Source organism: Xenopus laevis, chromosome 7S, assembly GCF_017654675.1.
Source record: "Xenopus laevis strain J_2021 chromosome 7S, Xenopus_laevis_v10.1, whole genome shotgun sequence".
NCBI lineage: Eukaryota > Metazoa > Chordata > Amphibia > Anura > Pipidae > Xenopus > Xenopus laevis.
The window spans coordinates 105969136-105990935 of record NC_054384.1 but is presented as its reverse complement, the minus strand read 5'-3'; the positions used below and the strand labels follow the sequence as shown (position 1 = coordinate 105990935).

General features: G+C 39.9%; 2 protein-coding genes and 1 pseudogene across 2 annotated transcripts in view; 1 reads left to right on the top strand and 2 right to left on the bottom strand.

Annotated features, from left to right (window-relative positions):
• Positions 1-21800, bottom strand: part of LOC108705487 (chemokine-like receptor 1) — a 112675-nt gene that overhangs the window by 2704 nt on the left and 88171 nt on the right. The gene's annotated exons all lie outside the window — the stretch shown is intronic.
• Positions 8869-12829, bottom strand: LOC121396061 (annotated as a pseudogene).
• Positions 18908-20490, top strand: LOC121396592 (probable G-protein coupled receptor 33). The gene has a single exon (XM_041571685.1). The coding sequence runs from the start codon at positions 18964-18966 to the stop codon at positions 20077-20079; it is 1116 nt and encodes a 371-aa protein (XP_041427619.1). The 5' UTR covers positions 18908-18963; the 3' UTR covers positions 20080-20490.

Below are 21800 nucleotides of genomic sequence, written 5' to 3'. Positions count from 1 at the left end.
TAACAGGTCCCATATTGTACTTCTCATAATTTTTTGGATGTGTTTATTGAAAATGTTTGCAAAAACCCTACTAGTTCCTCCCACTTTCTACTGCCTCCTTTCCCAGGCTGTGCAGGGGAGTTGGTGGCATTCAACACACTGCATTGTAGGACAGGAACCAATCAGAAGTTAGGCAGACTTAATAGAGATCTCAGGGCTGTGATTGGCTGCTCCCTTCTTATTGTTCTTCGAGCAAGGATGATTAGGACACGCCCTTCCCTCATTTGAAACATGGACAGGGACTGCATCAGATCTATAGGGAGCTCCAATAAAGAGGTATTTTTTAAAGATAATATTAATCTAATAACAGAAGTGTTTGGTACAATCAAGGCAACTTGAACTGTTCAGGTAAAACTAAATCCAGAGGTCATTGTGTTCCAGAGATTAAATTAAACTAAGTAGTTAAAAGAGAGCATTATATAACAAAACAATTAAGCTGAATGAAGGATAAATATCCTCTTACTCATAATATTGACATAACGATTGATATATTTATTCCAGTAAAAGTGCTACACACCACAGACCAGTGACTTTTCCTCTTCATTTAGTATGAAGTAATATGCAGTAAAAATGAAGCTGTTTTCATGCCTCAGTTGTCTGTGTTGTCCCTCTATTATAAAGGGAGACTTTGTAAAAATAAATATAAATGAGCTGGAGAGAGTGCAGAGACTAAGTGCAACTAAACTGGTTAGAGGGAGGGAAGAGTTAAATTATGAGGGGAGACTGTCAATGTTGGGGTTGTTTTCTCTGGAAAAAAGGCACTTGTGAGGGGACATGATTAGACTTTACAAGTACATTAGAGGACATTATAGACAAATAGCAGGGGACCTTTTTACCCATAAAGAGAATCACGTACCAGAGGCCTCCCCTTCAGACTAGAGGAAAAGAAGTTTAATTTGAAGAAATGTAGGGGGTTCTTCATAGTGAGGTTCACTGTTCACACTGCCGGGTGATGTTGTGATGACTTTGTCAAAGGAGAATTAAACCCCCCACAATGTTAAGTCCCCACTGGCCCCCTCCGTTCGCCCCCTCTTTGCCTCCCCCCTGCACAGTCCTACCCCTGAATTCTGTGCCTCAATATGGGCATATCGGGGAGAGATCTGCTCGTTTGTGAAATCGCCAGCCAAGCGGATCTCTACGTGTATGACCACCTTAAAGGAGACATTTTGTATAAAAAATAAGAATGTACCAGTGCATTATACTCATTTAGATGTAGAAGAATTGTGGTTAAAAAGTAGTGTTTCAGTCTGATTTATTGAATATTTCTGCGAATAATCCCCTCCCTTCTCTTCCAGCTCCCTGAATTCTCAGGCTGTGCAGGGGGCCGACGGCACTCAGTTCACTGCACTGTGGAACAGCAACCAATCAGCAGCTAGCAGGACCTGATAGGGAACTAAAGCCTGTCTTTGCTTGTGTGACTGCAGGGCTGTGATTGGCTGTCCCCCTCCTACTGTGCTTCTGGCAGGGACCATTAGGACACGCCCACCCCTCATTTACATCTATAGGGAGCTCCTATAGATAATAAAGATAATATTAATTTTGAGCACCATGTAAAAGCAACGCCATATATTACTCATAACTGCCTACAAAATTAGGGGTTTTTCATTTATCCTATACTGTATGTCTCCTTTAAAACACTTGGTGGTCAAAACCGGTATTGCAGTCATGTGACTGCGCTAAACGCGACACTTAAAATATCTCACTTACTGCCACTTATGTAGTGTTACAGCTCATTAAACACACAAAAAAGTGTCTCCATCTGTATGTTTCACTGTATTAATACCCACGGTAGGTTTGAAGCGCAGTACCAACTATCAAGTTCCAATATCACTAATAACATAAGTAAATAGATTGTATCTCACAAAAAGTTGGACTTTCTTTGTGAATCCCCTGTTTATGAACGACTTTTTGTGGATTCTGGACTTATATGGACAGATGAAGTAAGACTTATAAGTACACGTGCAATTATGCTGCCAAAAAAGGGGGAGGTGGAGGAGGTCAATGATGGTGTAACTTCCTGGGATTTCGTTATTTAACACTTGATAAATGGGTTGAAACCCGAAACATGCTGTGTAAATAAACAGCAGTTATATCTGCTTTGGCTTTCTCCTTTCCTATACTACAACATTGAAATGAAATAAAATACTTTATTTATTTCTTCCTTTTATAATATCTGAACCCAGGGGTCTAATGAATAATAAAAATCTGATCCCCTGTTCTGCTAAATATTATCTCCGTGTGATCTGTGCCTGTGCATCAACTCAAGCCGATTATTGTAATCAATGGGATGCAGAATATTCAGCGTGTAATTAAGGTTTTATTTAGAGAAACATGACAAGCCAACAATCTGCAACTGATCTTCATTTTAAAGGAGAAGGAAACCCAGTCGGCGCAAAAACCCTCCCCCCCCTCCTCTGTGTTGCCCCACCCTCCCTCCTCCCCCCTGGCCTACCTGTCCCGCTGGGCAATTGCATTTTTGGACTTTTTGGGGAGTCAAATCCGCAAAATTCAGATTTTTCGCGTGACAATCCAAAAAAAGTCACGGTTTTCACGTGTTAATCCAAAAAAGTCGCACTTTTATCCCGATCCAATTTATTCATGGGTTTTTTCATGATAAATAAGGGTAAATCATGGATTCTAGTTTGGTTGGACTTTTTTTTATATTTTTATTTAAAACATGAGAAAATGGATTTTGATAAATAACCCCCTTAAAGTTTATTTGAAGTTTAACTTCCTCTGTAAGGCCATTTCACTTCTTGCACAACATTTCGGAAATGGAATCCCTTTATCAGAAAAATCTTCGTCTACGAGTCATTCTGAGAAGGTAATTCTGACTGATTTCTTTGTGTCTGGTACCTACTTCCGTATGCATTAAACTGAAAAAATAAAAAGAAAGTAAAGATATAAAATTCCCCTTTTCATACATGATAGACTATAACCTTTCTATCAGCCACTATCAGCATGTTACATGGGAATCGTCTCTTTTTATAGACTATAGAAACCTGTTATTGAGAATTTCATGTATATTCCCAATGCACTGGCTTTTGCACTGCATTTGTCTTTCTCTGGCTTTATAACAACAGGTTTTATTGGAGGCGACAAGGAAATGTTTTGCCAACCAACAAAGAGAGAAGTAATTTAAACGGCAAGTTGAACCAGTAACATATAAAGCATTCAGATATAGGAAGAGATCATCCAATAGTGAAGTAGTAGCCAAAAGTATGTAATAATATTAAAAATTCTTTATTAGGACATATATAAGCTTGACGCGTTTCATGCCTGGATTAGGCTCTTACTTATAGGCTCAGTAAGTGCCCACTCCAGGCATGAAACTTGTCAGGCTTAAGGTGCCTGTCACGGCCGGCACCCAATACCAGAACTAGAGCCAAGCACCGTGGTCAGAGCTCTCTTCACCAGTATGTGTGACCACTTTTGGGCTTCGGGAAGGCCCTCCGCCTACTGGGGTGCCACCTGGACTTATAAGTGGGCAAGGCTAGAGTTCTGGCAGGCAATGGGGCACGGCAAGTATCTAGAGTCTTTTGGGCCGAGGATCACGGTTACAGGCAAGGATGAGGCAGAGAGGATAGTCAGACAGGCTGGGTCGAGGCAGGCAGATAGCAAGGATCGTCAGGCAGGCAAGGGTCAAAACCGGGTATCAAGCAGAAGGGGTTCAGGCAATAGAGTAGTCGGGTAACAGGCACAGGTCAGGATTCAGATGGGAGCGTCGTCAGGAAACAGGCAGGGGTCAAAAACCGGATAACTAGCAGAATAAACACGGACAAACAGCACAAGGCTTCAGGCAAAACCACAGGATAAATCCTATCACGGGCAACCAGCAGTACCAATGAATGGGCTTAAATACAGTTTGAAATTCGCGCCATTGCGCGCTGACGTCATTACGCCAGCGCGCCTGTGCCTTTAAATAATGCGCATGCGCGCCGCGCGCGCACTAGGACCCAGAAGCCGACGGAGAAGGAGCGCGGCGGCGTGGCGGCCGTCCACGCCGCCGCGACCCAGGTAATTTTCTTACAGTGCCCATACATGGAGAGATCCGGTCGTTTGGCGATGTTGCCAAACGAGCGGATCTCCCTCCGATATGCCCACCTTGAGGTGGGCAATATCGGCTGATCCGATCGTGGGCCCTAGGGCCCAACGATCGGATCCTAACGATGCCCAAACGGGCGGTCGGATTGCGGGACCGCATCAGCGAATAGATGCGGCCGCGATCCGACGGGATTCTCTGTCCCATCCGATCGAGATCTGGCCGACTTTCGACCAGATCTCGATCGGGGAAGCCCGTCGCGGGGCCCCATACACTGGCCAATAAGCTGCCGACACGGTCTGTCGGCAGCTTTTATCGGCCCGTGTATGGCCACCTTTATATATGTCCTAGTAAAGATTTTTTTCATTTTATTACATACTTTAGGGTGCACATTTACTTAGGGTCGAATATCGAGGGTTAATTAACCCTCGATATTCGTCCATCGAAGTTAAATCCTTCGACATCGAACATCGAAGTCGAAGGATTACCGCATTTCCTACGATCGATCGAAGGAAAAATTGTTCGAATCGAATGGTCGAATAGTCGAACGATTTTTAGTTCGAATCGTTTGATTCGAAGTCGTAGTCGAAGGTCGAAGTAGCCAAAAAAAACATTCGAAATTCTAAGTTTTTTTTCTTCTATTCCTTCACTCCAGCTAAGTAAATGTGCCCCTTGGCTACTACTTCACTATTAAATGATTTTATTTATACTTTTGGCTACTACTTCACTATTGAATGATCTCTTCCTATTAGGGATGCACCGAATCCAGGATCGGCCGAATCCTTCTGTCCAGCCGAACCGAATCCTAATTTGCATATGCAAATTAGGGGCGGCGAGGGAAATTGCGTGACTTTTTGTCAGAAAACAAGGAAGTAAAAAATGTTTTCCCCTTCCCACCCCTAATTGCATATGCAAATTAGGGTTTGGATTCGGTTCGGTATTCGGGCTGAATCCTTCGTGAAGGATTCGGGGGTTCGGCCGAATCCAAAAAAGTGGATTCGGTGCATCCCTATTTCCTATATCTGAATGCTTTATATATTCCAAAAAAAGTCTGGCAAGCCCTTGGACTGGGGGTTTACCTTGGTAAGAGACCATTCTATAAACTATTCCTTTTGTTTTGATTTTTCATTCTTTATTGTTAATTTTTTTCTCTGGGCAAGAAACGGAGCCACACACCATTATCTATGCGGTGATTTGAACCAATAACACCTGTATAGAAGCCAAGACAGAAACAGGGAAATAACTTTCTACTTTCCATGCATGACCTGTATGAATTATTGCTTTACCCCACTGCTATATCTCTTTGCTGCAGAGAACTTCAAGAAATCATTACTGAAGTCTATTTGCTCATTGAGTCGGTATTTGATGAAACTTTCAACTCAATGAAGAGAAGTTTTGAGGACGAATCAGATGTTCCTCCGAGCTCTGCTGCAAATGATAGAATCCAAGGAGGAGCAACACATAGGGGCAGATTTCTCAAGGGTCAAATTTCGAAGTAATGGGAGTTTTTTTGAACTCCCATAACTTCGAAATTCGAATACAAAAAGACCAATTGAAATATATTGGAAAAATTGAAAGTTTTTAACTTTGGGTTAATAGATTGTATTCAGATAGTTCGAATCCAAGTTTTAGCAGATTAGATCGAATTCGAATCAAAAGATTTGCCCCAAAAAAATTCCATAGGCTAAAATAGCAATTAGGCAGGTTTTAGATGGCGAATGGTCGAAGTCAAAGTTTTAAAGAGACAGTACACGATAAATTTCGATATTCAATAGTCACATTTTTTTCAAATTCGAATCGCATTTTGGCCTATTCAATAGTCGACGTACACAAAAATAACTCGAAATTTTAATTTTTTTACTTCGAATTTTCCCTGTGACCATTGATAAATCTGCCCCATACAGTATGTCTGTAACCCTATTGGCATTAAATGGAAAAAATGGCAAAAGGAATGAGGGATGAACAAAACTTTAATACATACAATTTTCTCATTTGAATATGCAAATTATGGATCTGGTTCAGAATACAGCAAAATCTGTTGCAAAGGGGTTCAGGCGACCGTTGTGAATGGTTCGCTATTAAAGTGCCTTTTGCATCATAGGGCATTGTAATTATGCACTTAGGCTCCCACTTTAGCAATGTTCTCATTTTGATTTGAATATTGAATAAAAAATAAAATTACGCTTTACTTATCTGATTAGATGTTATTTTGACAAATGATAATTTACTTTCTGCTCCGTATGTTGTACGATGTCCCCTAAGATCAAGATAATGTGGAGCATGTACCGTGTCTCACCAAAGAATAAAGATGGGGGGCAAATGGGGACATATTTGGAGGCACCGCTCTTAAACCTATAGGGCTATGAGGGGCCTTGGAATGATACAAAATCCCAAAACAAAAGGTTTTTTCATTAGTCATTAATTGTCCTTTCAAACTTTGCTCTCTGACCAAGGTCACCTATTGTACAACATCCTTCCATGGACAAGATTGTGGTTTTATTTAGAAATAAGTAGTTGTTCTCATATTCCGCATATTGGAATTTCCATGTAGAGTTGGACAGAGCAAAAGTCATGAATCATTTTCTGTGGTGATATCAACAAGTGGGTATAATAGCCTGTAGCAGAATAACTGGTCAATTATATCCCGATAAGACTCAAGAAGGCTTATTCATGAATGGTGCTAGCAGCATTTTTCAGATGCAGTATATTCCTACAGATTTTTGCTCATAATTCTGGTCATTATGGCCATGAGATGGCCATTTCTACAGGCTAAAGCAGAGCCGGATTAAGACTAAACAGGGCCCTAGGCAAGGTAGTGCTTCTGGGGCCCCCCCATCTCGAACCACCTAAAGTTACAGTTACAAAAGAAGCACTGCTATACTAGCGCACCTTTATTATGACAGTTCTTTTAAAAGTTCAGTAGTAACACTGTTGGCAATCTGACAGAAGGTATTCCTTCTGTTCATTGTCTTAAGAATACACTCTGCATTAACCTATTTCTTCAGAAAAGACATCAATTGATTGTTGTTTATCCATTCCTATTCTTTAATAGAGTGCTACTCAAATAAAATAATAAGGTTGTAATAGACAAACCTACACAGCATTACTTCTTCATACTCAAAGTCAGACCAAGGTTAATTTATAAATTTAATTAGCTAACAAAAAGCAGCATGTCCAGTACTGAACACAAAAAGTATGCCCATAAAATAAATATGAAATACTGCCATTATTATTGCAGAAATAGCAGCAATATGATGAAAATATAGCCACAGTTACAAAAACACTTGAGCCACAGATAATAAGAAACATTGTAAAACAGGGTAAGCTTCCCAAATATAATAACCAATAATAAATTATTAGTTAGCTTTTAATGACTTTGTGAACTTAGATTAATGAATTCTAACAAGAATTATGTCAGGAATTGGAATCAGTTGCATTAAAGACTTGTTCACATTTGCATAAAAATTAATCTGCAGCCAGATGAGACAACTAGACTATTAGAAATGTTGCAGCTAATTGGGAAGACTAGAGTATTAGTATTAGAAGTGTTTTGCAGCCAGATGAAGAGATGAGAATATTAGAATTGTTTTGCAGCCAGATGAGAAGACTAGGGTAAAATAATTCTTTTGTAGCTAGATGAGAAGATTAGGATATTTAGAATTGTTTGCAGTCAGATGAGACTAGGATATTAGAATTATTCTGCAGTCGGATGAGAAGAGTAGAATATTAGAATTGTTTTGCAGCTAGATGAGACACTAGGTATTAGAATTTTTCTGCAGCCAGATAAGAAGACTAGAGTATTAGACTTCTTTTGCAGTCAGATGAGAAGACTTGAGTATAAGAATTATTTTGCAGCCAGATGAGATGATTAGAGTTTTAGAATCATTTTCATTAGCTCTATGAACTCCTCTACTATGGAAGATGACGTAGTTGCTTACCCCTCAGTCTTACTCACCATACGTCTTTTATATGCTGCTCAAGAAATGGATCATTTTTAGCATGAAGCTCTGGTACTCACTGAAATCTCCCATTCTGTGGTGATCCAAATAGCTTATCAGTTCCCTGAATGGTAGCCTAAGGAACTTTACAACACTGACAATCCAAGCAGATTTCTTTTCATGAGCTAGTTGTTCAAAGAAGAGCATGGTTTGCAGTCAGGTGAGAAGACTTAGGGTAAAATATTTCTTTGTAGCGAGATGAAAAGATTAGGGTATTAGAATTAGACTTTGTGCACTTAGATTAATGAACTCTAAGAATTATGTCAGGAATTGGGAATCAGTTGCATTAAAGACTTGTTCCACATTTGCATAAAAAATTAATCTGCAGCCAGATGAGACAACTAGACTATTAGAAATGTTGCAGCTAATGGGAAGACTAGAGTATTAGTATTAGAAGTCTTTGCAGCCAGATGAAAAGATGAGAATATTAGAATTGTTTTTGCAGTCAGATGAGAAGACGAGAATATTAGAATTGTTTTGCAGTCAGATGAGAAGACGAGAATATTAGAATTGTTTTGCAGACAGATTTCTTTTCATGAACTGGTTGTTCAAAAAAGAGCATGGTCTATTCATCATTATTTATTTTCCTTAGTTCTTTAGTCATATAACTTGTAATATCAGTATATGATTGTTTTACATACAAATACATATTTTGAACTAGATTTGTAAAACAATATTCACACACATTTTAAAACAGGGTAAGTCTCCCCAATATAATAACAAATTATGATGTAGCTTTTAATGATTTAAAATAATTCTTACAGCCAGATGAGTAGAACTAGGGTACATTTTTTTGCAGCCATATCAGGTGAGTAGGGTTTTAGAAATATTTTGCAGCCATATGAGACAATGAATTAGAATTTCAACATTTAGAAATAAAGAAGCTGGTGAAGGGATTTCATGACTTGTGTACCAAGCCTTGTACTGTTTGCTGAGCAGCTAACAATTACAAATTAACTTTACGTACTTTTTGCTTAGCAAAAGAATCCACAATGTCATCAAAGTCAAGTTGTCTGACTAAAGCGGATTCCACAGCTAGCAAAGAAAGGGCTGATAACCTTTCTTGGCCCATGGTAGTTCTTCTTTCATTTTTTATCCTTTTCAAACAGGAAAATGATCTTTCTCCACTGGCATTGGTTACAGACATGCATAAAAACATACGTAGCAAGGTTTCAGTATTTGGAAATGTTTTTTGCAAGTCCCTGGCAATTATATATTGCCTCATTGCCATTGGGCACACCATGGATTCCTGGGGTATCAATGCAGAAAATTGTAAAAATTCTTCTGTAAAACAGTCTTCGAGATCCTCTGGGTAGTTTTTTTGCAATTTGTCTGCAGAGCTGCGTAAATCTGATATTGGCAAGTTTGTATTAAAAATATCAAAAACGGTTTATTCAAGCATTCATAGCACTGATTCCTTCTTTTAAGCTCTGCAATAAGAGAATCTGTTAATACATAGAATGTTTCAGTGATAAATTTGTTTCTTGCTGACATATGTTGGTTAACATCATCAAATGGTGATTCATCAGCAAATGTTTTGCGTTTTTTAAGCCGTTTTCCTTCTCCTGCATATGTATGGTCTCTAGTTAGCTTTTTAGCTTCTAGTTCATATGTGTCAAATGAATCCCTAATTATTTGCACATATGCAATCAATGAGTTATAAAGTATGACTACTTCTGAAAGACAGATTTTGGTGTTTTGTAAAGTTTTACTAGTCGCATTTAGCCTTTCTAAGATGTTTCCCCACACCACAAGAAGAATGGCGGTTTCAAAGTGGTTGAGTTTTCCCAATAAGGACTTTGCCTCATGTTGGACTCTTACTTGGTGATCAGACGACTCTAATTCTCTGAGAGCATTTTTCACATACTGAAAACCGATTCTCAGTGCTTTAGTAGCATCAGAACGAGCAGCCCATCTTGTGCCAGACAGACCTTTTACAGAAAGATTTCCAGGAGCTTTGCAAAGCTCATTTTTAAGAATGTTCCATCGATGAGTGGATGAAGAAAAAAAAACATAGATGCACTCCAATAGATTAAAAAATGTAGCTGCTTTAAGACAGGATTCTGCAGCACATGTTCCAACCAAATTCAGTGAATGTGCAGAACAAGGCACATAATATGCCAACTGATTGATTGCACGAATTCTAGCTTGCAATCCATTGTATCTGCCAGACATATTGCTAGCGTTATCGTAGCTTTGGCCTCTGCAATCCTGAATATTAATTTTCAATACAGCCAGGAATGACAACACAGTATTTTCAAGATGTTCTCCTGTATGAGAATAGATTGGAACAAACCCCAGTAACCGTTCCACAGGCCCATCTTTGTTAACATAACGTAGTACAATTGCTAGCTGATCAACATGACTGAGATCTGGTGTGGAATCTACAATTAAAGAAAAATATTTGGCAGTGTATAGCTCTTGCACTATTACTTGAGCAACTTTATTTCCCATTAACTCGATGAACTCCTCTACTATGGTAGATGACATGTAGTTGCTTACCCCTCTGCCTGACCCACCATACTTCTTTATATGCTGCTCAAGAAATGGGTCATATTTAGCAATAAGCTCTAGTATTCCCAGAAATGCCCCATTCTGTGGGGATCCAAATAGCTCATCAGTTCCCCTGAATGGTAAGCCACGTTCACCAAGGAACTTTACAACATCGACAACCCTTCTTAAAACTTCCCGCCAGTACTTCTGTTCATGAACTTCTTGTTCAATAAGAGCGCGGTCTATTCGGCATTCAGGGTTTGCCCTGTCTGTGAATATGAAAACACACTTGCGATGATCAGGTGAATTCTCATGCTCCCTTAATCTTGCAGCAGCATTTTTCCAGTCATTAAAGCCGATGTTGCAAGGGCATGAGACAAACTACTATAAAGTTTACACGGCACACAGAATATAGTTCCTGTTGAGGGTGAGTAGATCATCCAATCACGAGTAATACATTCAGCATTATTTCTTTTCCGTATGAATAGTTCTTTAGTCAGATACCTTGTAATATCAGTATATGTTCTTTTAGATGCAGAGTAGTCCACATACTTATTTTGAATTTGATTTCTTAGAAAAATATTCACGCAAATCTTCAGAAATGTTACTTCCCCACTCAGCAGGATCATTAGAGTAACTCTTAATGATATTTTTGATAGCATTTGAAGTTGTTGTAATTTCTGGTATAGCAGATATGGACTGCTGGGATTGGGAAACTGGGCATAATCTCCAGTTTCTTCATAGTCCATGGTCAATGGGCTTTGCACCATAGTAGCTACTTCTGTATCTCTAGTGCTTTTGGTGATTATAGTACAAACAGCATGACTGGATGACTGGATGACGACTTCATCATCATCATTAGGATGTAATGCACGGCTTACTATAGTTTGATCAGTGTCAGCAACTTGACTTATGGAGCAACTTGTTCCTTGTTCATCAGGCTGAGGTGTATTAGAATCTACACGGCTTTTGCTGGATTTATGATGAGCAGAAGGAATTACTCCTTGCTCCAAATTGGAGATAGAGACAGCATATGTATTTGTAGCATTAGGATGCGCTGCAGTACTATCTATACTTGTGGTGAAACTTGTTCCTTGTTCATCACCATCAGGCTGAACAAGCTGATGCTTTGGTACTAAAAAAGATTGCATATACGTCTTTTGTTTTACTGTCTCTTTTTGCTCTTTATTTTTCTTTCTCCTTTTAGCAGCCCCTGAGGCATGCCTATACAGATTCTTCGACATACCTTCTATTGTCTTTTTACAACCCTGTTTATAACTGGAAACCCTAGACAACCCTTAGAATTCTTCTGCAGCCAGATGAGATGAGTATTAGAACTATTTTGCAGCTAGGGATGTAGCGAACGTCGGAAAAAAAGTTCGCGAACATATTCGCGAACTTGCGCAAAAATGCGAGCGGTTCGCGAACGGTTCGCGAACCCCATAGACTTCAATGGGAAGGCGAACTTTAACATCTAGAAAAGACATTTCTGGCCAGAAAAATGATTTTAAAGTTGTTTAAAGGGTGCAACGACCTGGACAGTGGCATGCCAGAGGGGGATCAAGGGCAAAAATGTATCTGAAAAATCTGCTGTGTGTGCTTGGAAGAGATAGTGTAGGGGGAGAGCTGTTAGTGATGCTACCTAAGCTTAAATGTCCCTCAAACCCCTGCAGACTTCTGTCCCTCCAATAACAGAGCAGTATCAAAACGATTACTAGCCAGCAAACTTTCAACTGTCCCTGAAATCACTAACAGGCAGCAGCTCTCTCCCTACACTATCTCTTCACCCACACACAGGCAGAGTGAAAAAACGCTGCAGGGCTTCGGTTTTTATAGGGAAGGGGAGTGGTCCAGGGGAGAGCTTCCTGATTGGCTGCCATGTACCTGCTGGTCTGGGGTGAGAGGGCAAAAAAAGCGCCAACAATGGCGAACCCAAAATGGCGAACGTCGCGCGACGTTCGCGAACTTCCGGCGAGCGCGAACACCCGATGTTCGCGCGAACAAGTTCGCTGGCGAACAGTTCGCGACATCTCTATTTGCAGCCACCAACCAGATTAGACTAGAATATTAGAACTGTTTTGCAACCAGACGAGAAGACTAGAACTGTTTTTCAGCCAGACGAGGCTAGAATATTAAAACTGTTTTGCAACCAGACGAGAAGACTAGGTTATTAGAACTGTTTTGCAGCAACCAGCCAGATTAGGCTAGAATATTAGAACTGTTTTGCAGCCAGATGAGACTAGAATATTAGAACTGTTTTGCAACCAGACAAGAAAACTAGGGTATTAGAACTGTTTTGCAGCCACCAGCCAGATTAGGCTAGAACTAGAATATTAGAACTGTTTTGTAGCCAGATGAGACTAGAATATTAGAACTGTTTTGCAACCAGACAAGGAACTAGGGTATTAGAACTGTTTTGCAGCCACCAGCCAGATTAGGCTAGAATATTAGAACTGTTTTTGCAACCAGACTATGGTATTAGAACTGTTTTGCAGCCAGATGAGACTAGAATATTAGAACTGTTTTGCAACCAGACAAGAAAACTAGGGTATTAGAACTGTTTTGCAGCCACCAGCCAGATTAGGCTAGAACTAGAATATTAGAACTGTTTTGTAGCCAGATGAGACTAGAATATTAGAACTGTTTTGCAACCAGACAAGGAAACTAGGGTATTAGAACTGTTTTGCAGCCACCAGCCAGATTAGGCTAGAACTAGAATATTAGAACTGTTTTGTAGCCAGATGAGACTAGAATATTAGAACTGTTTTGCAACCAGACAAGGAAACTAGGGTATTAGAACTGTTTTGCAGCCACCAGCCAGATTAGGCTAGAATATTAGAACTGTTTTGCAACCAGACCTATGGTATTAGAACTGTTTTGCAGCCAGATGAGACTAGAATATTCTACCCGTTTTGCAACCAAATGAGAAGACTAGAATATTATAACTGTCTTGGAGCTAGATGAGGAGACTAGATGATTTTATACCAGAATAGAATTATTAATTTGCACTCAGCTCAGTTGTAGCTTTGGTTGGTCTTGCAACCTGCATGGCTGCCGGGTCCCCTCCCTCACTCCTTTCAGAGCCAGTCAGACAGTCCCACTTTCAGAGACCCTTCTCAAATTATTTTACACACCGATATTTTGTATTTTGTTTTTTAAAAAAAAATTTCGTTTTTTTCTGTAGTTTTTAGTTTTTTTCTAGGTTTTTTTTCTCAGTTCTGATTGCCCCCTCACTCACTGCAGAATCAGTTGAAACAGTTCCACCACTGCCCACAGACCCTTTTGAATTATTTTTACCCCCAGATCACACTGTTACTTCCAAATGGCTGCAGCACAGCCTGCCCCTCCTCCACCCCACAAGCCAGTCACAGCCCCACTCCCACAGACTCTTACAAATTATTTTGCCCCCCAATTTTTTTTTGTATTTTTGTTTTGTAGTTTTTTTGGTGTTTTTTGTAGTTTTTATTTTTTTTAGTTTTTTTCTAGTTTTTTTTTCTCAGTTCTGTCTGCCCCCTCACTCACTGCAGAATCAGTTTGAACAGTTCCACTGCCCCACAGACACTTTTGAAATATTTTGACCCCCAGATCACAGTCACACTGTTAGTTTCAAATTGCTGCAGCACAGCCTGCCCCTCCTCCCCCCCACAAGCCAGTCACAGCCCTTTACAAATTATTTTGCCCCCAAATTTTTTTTTTGTATTTTTGTTTTGTAGTTTTTTTTGGTGTTTTTTTGTAGTTTTATTTTTTTTTGTTTTTTTCTAGGTTTTTTTCTCAGTTCTGTCTCTGCCCCTCACTCACTGCAGAATCAGTTGAACAGTTCCACTTTCAATTTCCCCCTAGCGCCAGAAAGCCAGAATGCCCAGCCCAAGATCACGTTCAAATGGCTAAAGTCAGACTTGTATCAGTGATCGCTCTTGCTAAGCTTGGAATGGTTCAGGTGCCTCCTTGTGTCATACAAAGCACCCATATATTGCACACTTGGGGGTAAATTTATGAAAGAGTGAAGTTCCGCCACTAGAGTGAAATTCCGCAGCTCTCAATTAATTTCTGTGGGATTTTGAAAGGCGTATTTATCAATGGGCGAAGTGAAAGTACACCCTTTGATAAATACGCCCATAAAAATCCCATAGAAATGAATGGAGAGTGTCGGAATTTCACTCTAGTGGCGGAACTTCACTATTAACTTCACTCTTTGATAAATATATCCCATACTGTCAACTGAGAATTCTGCTGCAAATTAAGAATCTCACTTGATATCAAACTTGATGTAGTTAAAAATAGTAGTTCCCCAGAGTTTATAAAAAGGGATGCTCCTATGTGTTCTGTCTCTTTTTTCTAGTACATCCACTCAGGTGGTGGTGTGTGGCTGGGAGGGCCTGAGGTGGAGGTAGGCCTCAGTATAGAAGCAAGCAAGTTTCAGGTCAGAAACTGTAACAGGTCATTATAGGAGTGACAGATAGGTTCAGGAAAGTTATTAAGCAGCTAAGGCTCCAACTAGGAGTTTAGTGAAGGTTTAGTACCCTGCATTGTCAAGACCACCAGGTTAATCGAAGTGTACCACCAGTTCAATAAATTGTTCGGCTGTTTTAAAGAACCACTGGTTATTTGATCAATAGTTAATGCTGTGTGCTTATACCAGAGTGGTAATCCCTTCCTCCATACCATAAGCGGGGACCCCACCTGAAGATAAAGATTATATTGTGCCTACTGGGAGTTGCTGGGAGTTGGACTCTTGCCCGGGTTCTGGAACAGTGTATAGTAACCCAAGGAAGGTTAAGGCAGACCCTGAATCAGAAAAATAGATACAAAGGCACACTCCCCACAATGCTTCTGCAAAAACCAAAAAGTCTTTCTTTTTATGTAAGTGAGATCCCAGCAAACGTTTCGGGGACACGGCCCTTCATCAAGTGCTACCAGGCAGACCCTGGCCCATCCACCTGTTACACTAATAAGCAAAATAAATATATATATTTTTATTTGTATATTCTATTACAATAATAGAATGTTAATGATGAAAATATATTTTAGCAACAGAACTTTGGCTTGGTCATTCTTCTCTGTCAAGCTGTGTGGATAGGATGTGGCGTATTATCTCTGTGGGTGTTCATGTGGTTCAGGTTATGGTGCGCTCCGTGCAGTAAAACAGAAAGTTCTGTACATCTGGCTACAGAAATGAATATGTTGCTCTAGTGCTCACTGCTGATGGATATACGGGATATACGGGCTGAGAGAAGGCAAAGTTAACCTTGAAACCTGAGATATGAGAGAGAGAGAGATAAGCATCATCCGGAGAGTTCCAGTTGATTACAAGGTAGGAGTCCGGAAATAATAAATTGCAATATCAACTAAAACTCTTTGTGCTTTCAGCTATTCATGAACGAGGATCTAATAGTAACATTCAAACATATTCTGTGCACCCAAAACCTGCCTAGTTAAAAGAAAATTTGTTTAGAAATGAAGGCTTCTCAGTAGGTCTTTATTTTTTATCCATTGACATTTCTATTGTGCCTTCAAATAAAGTGAAACAAATGGACGTATTTTTTTCTTTTTAATAATGAAGCATTTTGATACTCAACTCACTGAAAATGAGGAATCTCGCATTTCTAACTAATATTGTCTTGCAAGTCACCCGAGAGAAATTTCTCACCATCCAAGTAGACTTGAATCAGGGGGAGGCAGAAGAGGCATGTGCCTAGGGTGCAAAGTTTGGGGGGCACCAGGCACGTACCTTTCCTCTCGTCTACCCCTATTCAGCAAGTGTTACCTCAATGCAAAGACAGCTCCACAGCAACGCGCTCCTGTTCGCACGCGTACTTGCGCTCGTTTGCATGCATACGCGGGTGGGGGTGGAGAGGCCGGCTAGGCAGCCTCGGGTGCCCGGCTGGCCTGGCCCAGTACTGAGTGCCAGCCTTTGTTTGGATTTGTTTTTAGGGTGGTGGCAGACGGGGAGATTAGTTGATTCGTATGCCATCCTGCGGGCGACTAGTATTCTTGTCAGCAGGAATTTTGGGGAGATTAGTCACCCACAGTAGAGAAGATATATCGCTGGGCGACCAATCTCCCCATGTGCCACCACCCTTAGAGATTTTCCTGTGGGACACTTTTAGTTTAGTTTAGTATAGAGAAACCATATATTTTGCCAGTATGTTCAGTATAAAAGTTTTCTATATCTGCCTAAAATGCAAGTGCCATGCCAAACCGAATCTGAACCCACAAAATCATGTGTGTTTAGGTCACACAATTGATGAAAATGGCAAATCTCCCCCTTCCTTATGCTTATTTGCATATGCAAATCAAACATATGACATATTAACATTCTTTAGACTGCAAATTGAATAATGCCCTTAAAAATACATTTACCCAACAAAGTAATATTTTTTTTGAAGAGAACATAATCTGAAAAATGTAAAATAGTTAAATACGTATTTCTACTCCAACCGATACATTTGTGTGTATGTATAGTATGGAAACCATCTCCAACCTTAAAAAACAGTAGGTGTGCGTGTGGTGGTGTGGGGAGGCACACCACATATCTACTGTAGTTTGAGACCCCTTGGTTGTTCTCTATCCCCACACCGGCCACTCTGCTCATAGCTTAAAAGCTGTTCCTACTTTCCCTCACCCAAAAGAGCTGTTCTCACATATGACAAACTAAACCCCAGAAGAGTATATGGATTCCTGACTAGGTGTGCTCTTGAAACGATAGCAGCCACCTTTGGCTTTGGACCTGGCCCTCAGCTACTCAGGAGCTTCCAGGACTTACCACAAAGGAAGGAGCCAGTAAAAAAGGAGCTGGACATAGTCAGACAGGCCAGGTCAGAACCAGATAACAGGAGCAGAATCGTGAGAAACTCCAGGTCCCACAGAGAACCGTAGCAGGTATCAAGGGATCAAGCAACCAAATCAGTGTTCAGAGCCCCTAGGAGCAAGCAAGCTTGACGGAACATGAGTCAGTGTAGAGCAGAGGTTATATAGCCAAACTAATGGCTAATACTGAGCACCTGTGGCCATATTAGCAACATCTGAGTTTACCATGTGTACCAGGGAATACAAGTACGGTATATCAATATCCATGAACCGTGACCTTACCTGCACTTGCTCAGCAACCTACAGATCACAGGTTCAACTCTAGGCAGGATGTTACTCTATGGACTCTATGATCTCTGGTGCTACGGTACTTTCATCCACAGATCATCTATTAATAATTTGTATTCTTATTTATTTAAATATTTGGAATTAGGCATGCTCATATTCATCATTCTGACATTAAGCTATATTCTTATTGGTTAGGTCAGCTCATCACAGGAACAAGCAACTAGGGTTAGGTCAAACATAAAGTACTAAGTATTGCGGTTGTGAATATCATGATACTTGTAAATTCTGAGCCATCAGCTTCCTGTTAAAGAGCCAGTAACACCAACATTAAAAGGGTTTACCTGAACTGGTATAAAGTGTCTGTTGGTTTCTGAAGCAAACAAAGTTTATATTCTGCCTGCTGTTCCCTCCAGGAATAGGTTGGTAAAACCAGGCAAGTGCACACTGAGTAACATTTGGCTTAGAGCTACATTCATGATTAATATGGGTGCTCCCCATGTCTCAGGGTAGAGAAGTGCCCTTTAGTTAACCATTAATATTTGCCTGCCTGCTGGGAAATCTTATGCAGATCTAACCATGAACTTCTGCAAGTGACATTTATCAGGAGCTACTCATGTTTGTCTTAATATGGCTATGGTGCTTCAAGTCAGAATACAATTGCCATTGGATTAACTGTGTAGAAGACTAGGAAACATCAAAGGAGGCTGGCACAAGCCAAGACCACACCAAGTAGAAGAGACAAAGTCAGATGGTAAAGGTTAAAATTTGACATTTTATTTTCCATAATCAAGAACCAATGCCTGACGCGTTTCGTGTCTACCAAGGACAGTTAGTCATAGGCTTTAACCTTTGCCATCTAACTTCGGCTCTTCTTCTTGGTGTGGTCCAGGCTTGTGCCAGCCTCCTGGTGTTTGCTCCCTTTTCTGAAGGTCTGTGGCGTGTGCACCCGGGCTGACCATGCATAGTGGTAAGCTGTACTTAATGTATTTAATGTACTCAAAAGACTGGTTCCCTATCTTTATAATGTGTAGAAGACTACATAGACAGTTGAGGGAGGGTAAACAACAGGATGATCATGTAGAGGGTGGAGGTAAAATTATTTTAGCTCAAAAGTTGCTTCACACCTCAGCCAAAGTTTTAAAATGTAGCAACTGTTTAAAACCAGCTATTGATGTCAGACTTACTGGTCCATAATTTTCTGTCTTCTAAAATGTGACTGATTATTGTGCACAGAATTGTTACTTAATGTTCTTCCGGTTACTTTTCCTGTTTAGCTTCTTCTATCTCTAGACTGAAATGTCTGAGGTGACGGAACGAAACTTTCACATGAACACAACAACAGGAATGGCCTACACTTCAAACAAATCAGGCAGTTTATTATCTACAGTGGCCTTACTTGTGACCCTGGTGTTCGGACTGGTCTTGAACACTCTTTACCTCTGGGTCCTCAGATGCAGGATGAGAAGGAATATCAACACCACTTGGTTTTTTCACTTAATTTTAGCCAATATTGTTTTTACATTCATAATGCCATTCCTTGCAGCCTATATGCTAACTCACCCACACTGGATATTTGGCTCGTTCCTATGTAAATGCTTTAATTCCCTGTTATCTGTGTGTATGTATGCATCTGTTTTCTTTCTCACAGTTATCAGCCTTGATCGCTACAGTTTAGTCTTCCACCCAGTCTGGTACAGAGGACGCAGGAATAATCGCTATGCATCCGCCATCTGCATTTCTACTTGGGGGTTGGCCATTTTGTTTAGCTCCCCATATTTTGCATTTCGCCAGATACGCCTGCTGGAGGACAATAAAACTACCATTTGTTACAATGATTATACACTTTCTGGATCAATCCAGGAAAAGTCATCGATACACCTGAGATGGGTCATGTTCAGCTTTCATCTAATATTGGGCTTCCTACTGCCATTTGCTGTAATCACCGTTTGCTATGTCAGAATTGCTCTCAGGATGAAGAAGGGAAACCTGGTCAGATCAAGTAAACCTTACAAGATCTTATTTATAACTGTGACATCTTTCTTTGTAGCCTGGTTTCCCTATCATGTATGGTATGGAATGACCATTGAGCAGGGCAGATTCCATACATCTACTTTGGATATACTGATGGCCTTTAGCACATGCTTGATTTGCGTTAATTATTGCTTTACACCACTATTTTATCTCTTTATTGCAGTGAACTTCAAGAAATCATTACAGAAGTCTATATTGCTGCTCATTGAGTCGATATTTAATGAAACGTTTAACTCATTGAACAGAAGTTTTGAAGACAAATCATATGCCCCTTCCAGCTCTGCTGTAAATGAGAGAAACCAGGGAGAAGCAATACATGTGCCTGTAGCCTTTTTTGAAATTAAACAGGGACCAACTGACCAAGTCATCGCTGTAGATTGATTGGCAACAAAACTGTTTTTTATTAGATATGTTGTTGGTGTTTAGAGAAATAATTACTCTGTCCTGGTATAGATGTGTACTGGATGATTCATCTACGAAGTTATGCTTTGCTGTGCTCCACTTCTAAACTGGTTCAGTCAGTAAATCTAGAATCCAAGAACGATCCAACATTGGATCAGGGTTATCTCATAAGAAGGACCAAGAAAGAATATCCAAGTCCCTGTCCTATCTTGGATTTCACAGGCCTTTCTACCAAGTCCCAGTCTCATCTTAAATGAACTCAAGCAATTGACTTTATAATGACAACCTTGAAGCTACCCAAGTAAAGCCGTGACACCAAGTTTAGGGATTCTTATCCATTCGAATAAAAAACCTTTGAATATACAGTTGTGTTTAGAAAAATAGCCGTGTGTTTTTTTTAAAAAAAAGTGAATAAAGCTAAAAATCCTTATACTAGCTTTTATTTCCATACATTGGGAACATTGAACATTCTATTCCTAATCAAAACATGAAGAAACATGTATCAAATTTGTGTTATTCTATTACAGAAAGTGAAGAAAAGGGAATATTAGGCTGATCCAAAAACATAGCAGTGTCTGCATTCTTCTTTACAAACTCATTCACTGTATAAAGAAAAATCCTTTGAATGACTGAACTAATATTTAGTTGTATAATCAGTGTTTCTGAGACCTGCTGCACATCTGTGTTACATGGAGTCCACTAACTTCCAACAACCTGTTACATTCCACAATAATTCTGCATTTCTTCCTTCTCAGAAACAGCATTTTTGATGTCACCCCACAAATTTTCTATTGGATTAAGGTCTGGGGATTGGGCCACTCTATAAAGTCAATCTTGTTGCTCTGGAACCAAGATGTCACTCATTTATTGGTGTGTTTGGGCTCATTGTCTTGTTGAAACCCCTATTTCAAGGGCATTTCCTCTTGGGCATAAGGGGCTCTTCAAGTATTCGATGTATTGAAACTGATCCATGATCCCTGGTATGTGATAAATAGGCCCAACACCACAGTGTGTGAAACATCCCCATATCATGATGATTGTGCCACAATGTTTCACTGTCTTCCCAGTGTACTGTGACTTGAATTCATTGAGGCTCATTTATAAAGTTCACGCAGCGCAGAATGATTCGCACAGTGAAAATATTTGCCCCTGCGGATAGTTATAATCTTAAAGCTAGATAAGGGTGTGCAAAGGGAATTGCGACTTTTTTTTCACACTGCGAATGTCCATGAGGGCTTCTTAAATATGGCATAATTGCGAATATTTATGCAAAAACTCTGCATTTGAGTTATACCATGACGGAGAGAATATTCACAAAACAGTTTTCGCAAGTTGCAAATTGAATTACCGTCAGTAGTGATGAGCGAATTTCTCCCGTCTCTAAAATTTCACGAATTTCCCACAAAATTTGCAAAAAAGCAAAAAATTGTGAAATCTGAAAGTTCCTGAAAAAATAGTGAAATTCTAACTTTTTCACTCAAAAATCGTGCAGATCGGACGTTTTCATGCAAAAATCGGGAAATTAGAAGGATTCCACTCAAAAATCGTGAAATTAGAAGGTTTTCACTAAAGAATCGTGAAAATCGGACGTTTCACTCAAAAATCATGAAATTTGAAGGTTTTCACAAAAAATAGTGAAATTTGAAGGATTTCACTCAAAAATAGTGAAATTTGAAGGATTTCACTCAAAAATAGTGAAA

What these genes read in the sequence shown, in the direction of transcription:
- LOC121396592 (XM_041571685.1), top strand. Translation starts at nt 18,964, where the DNA reads ATGTCTGAGGTGACGGAACGAAACTTTCACATGAACACAACAACAGGA.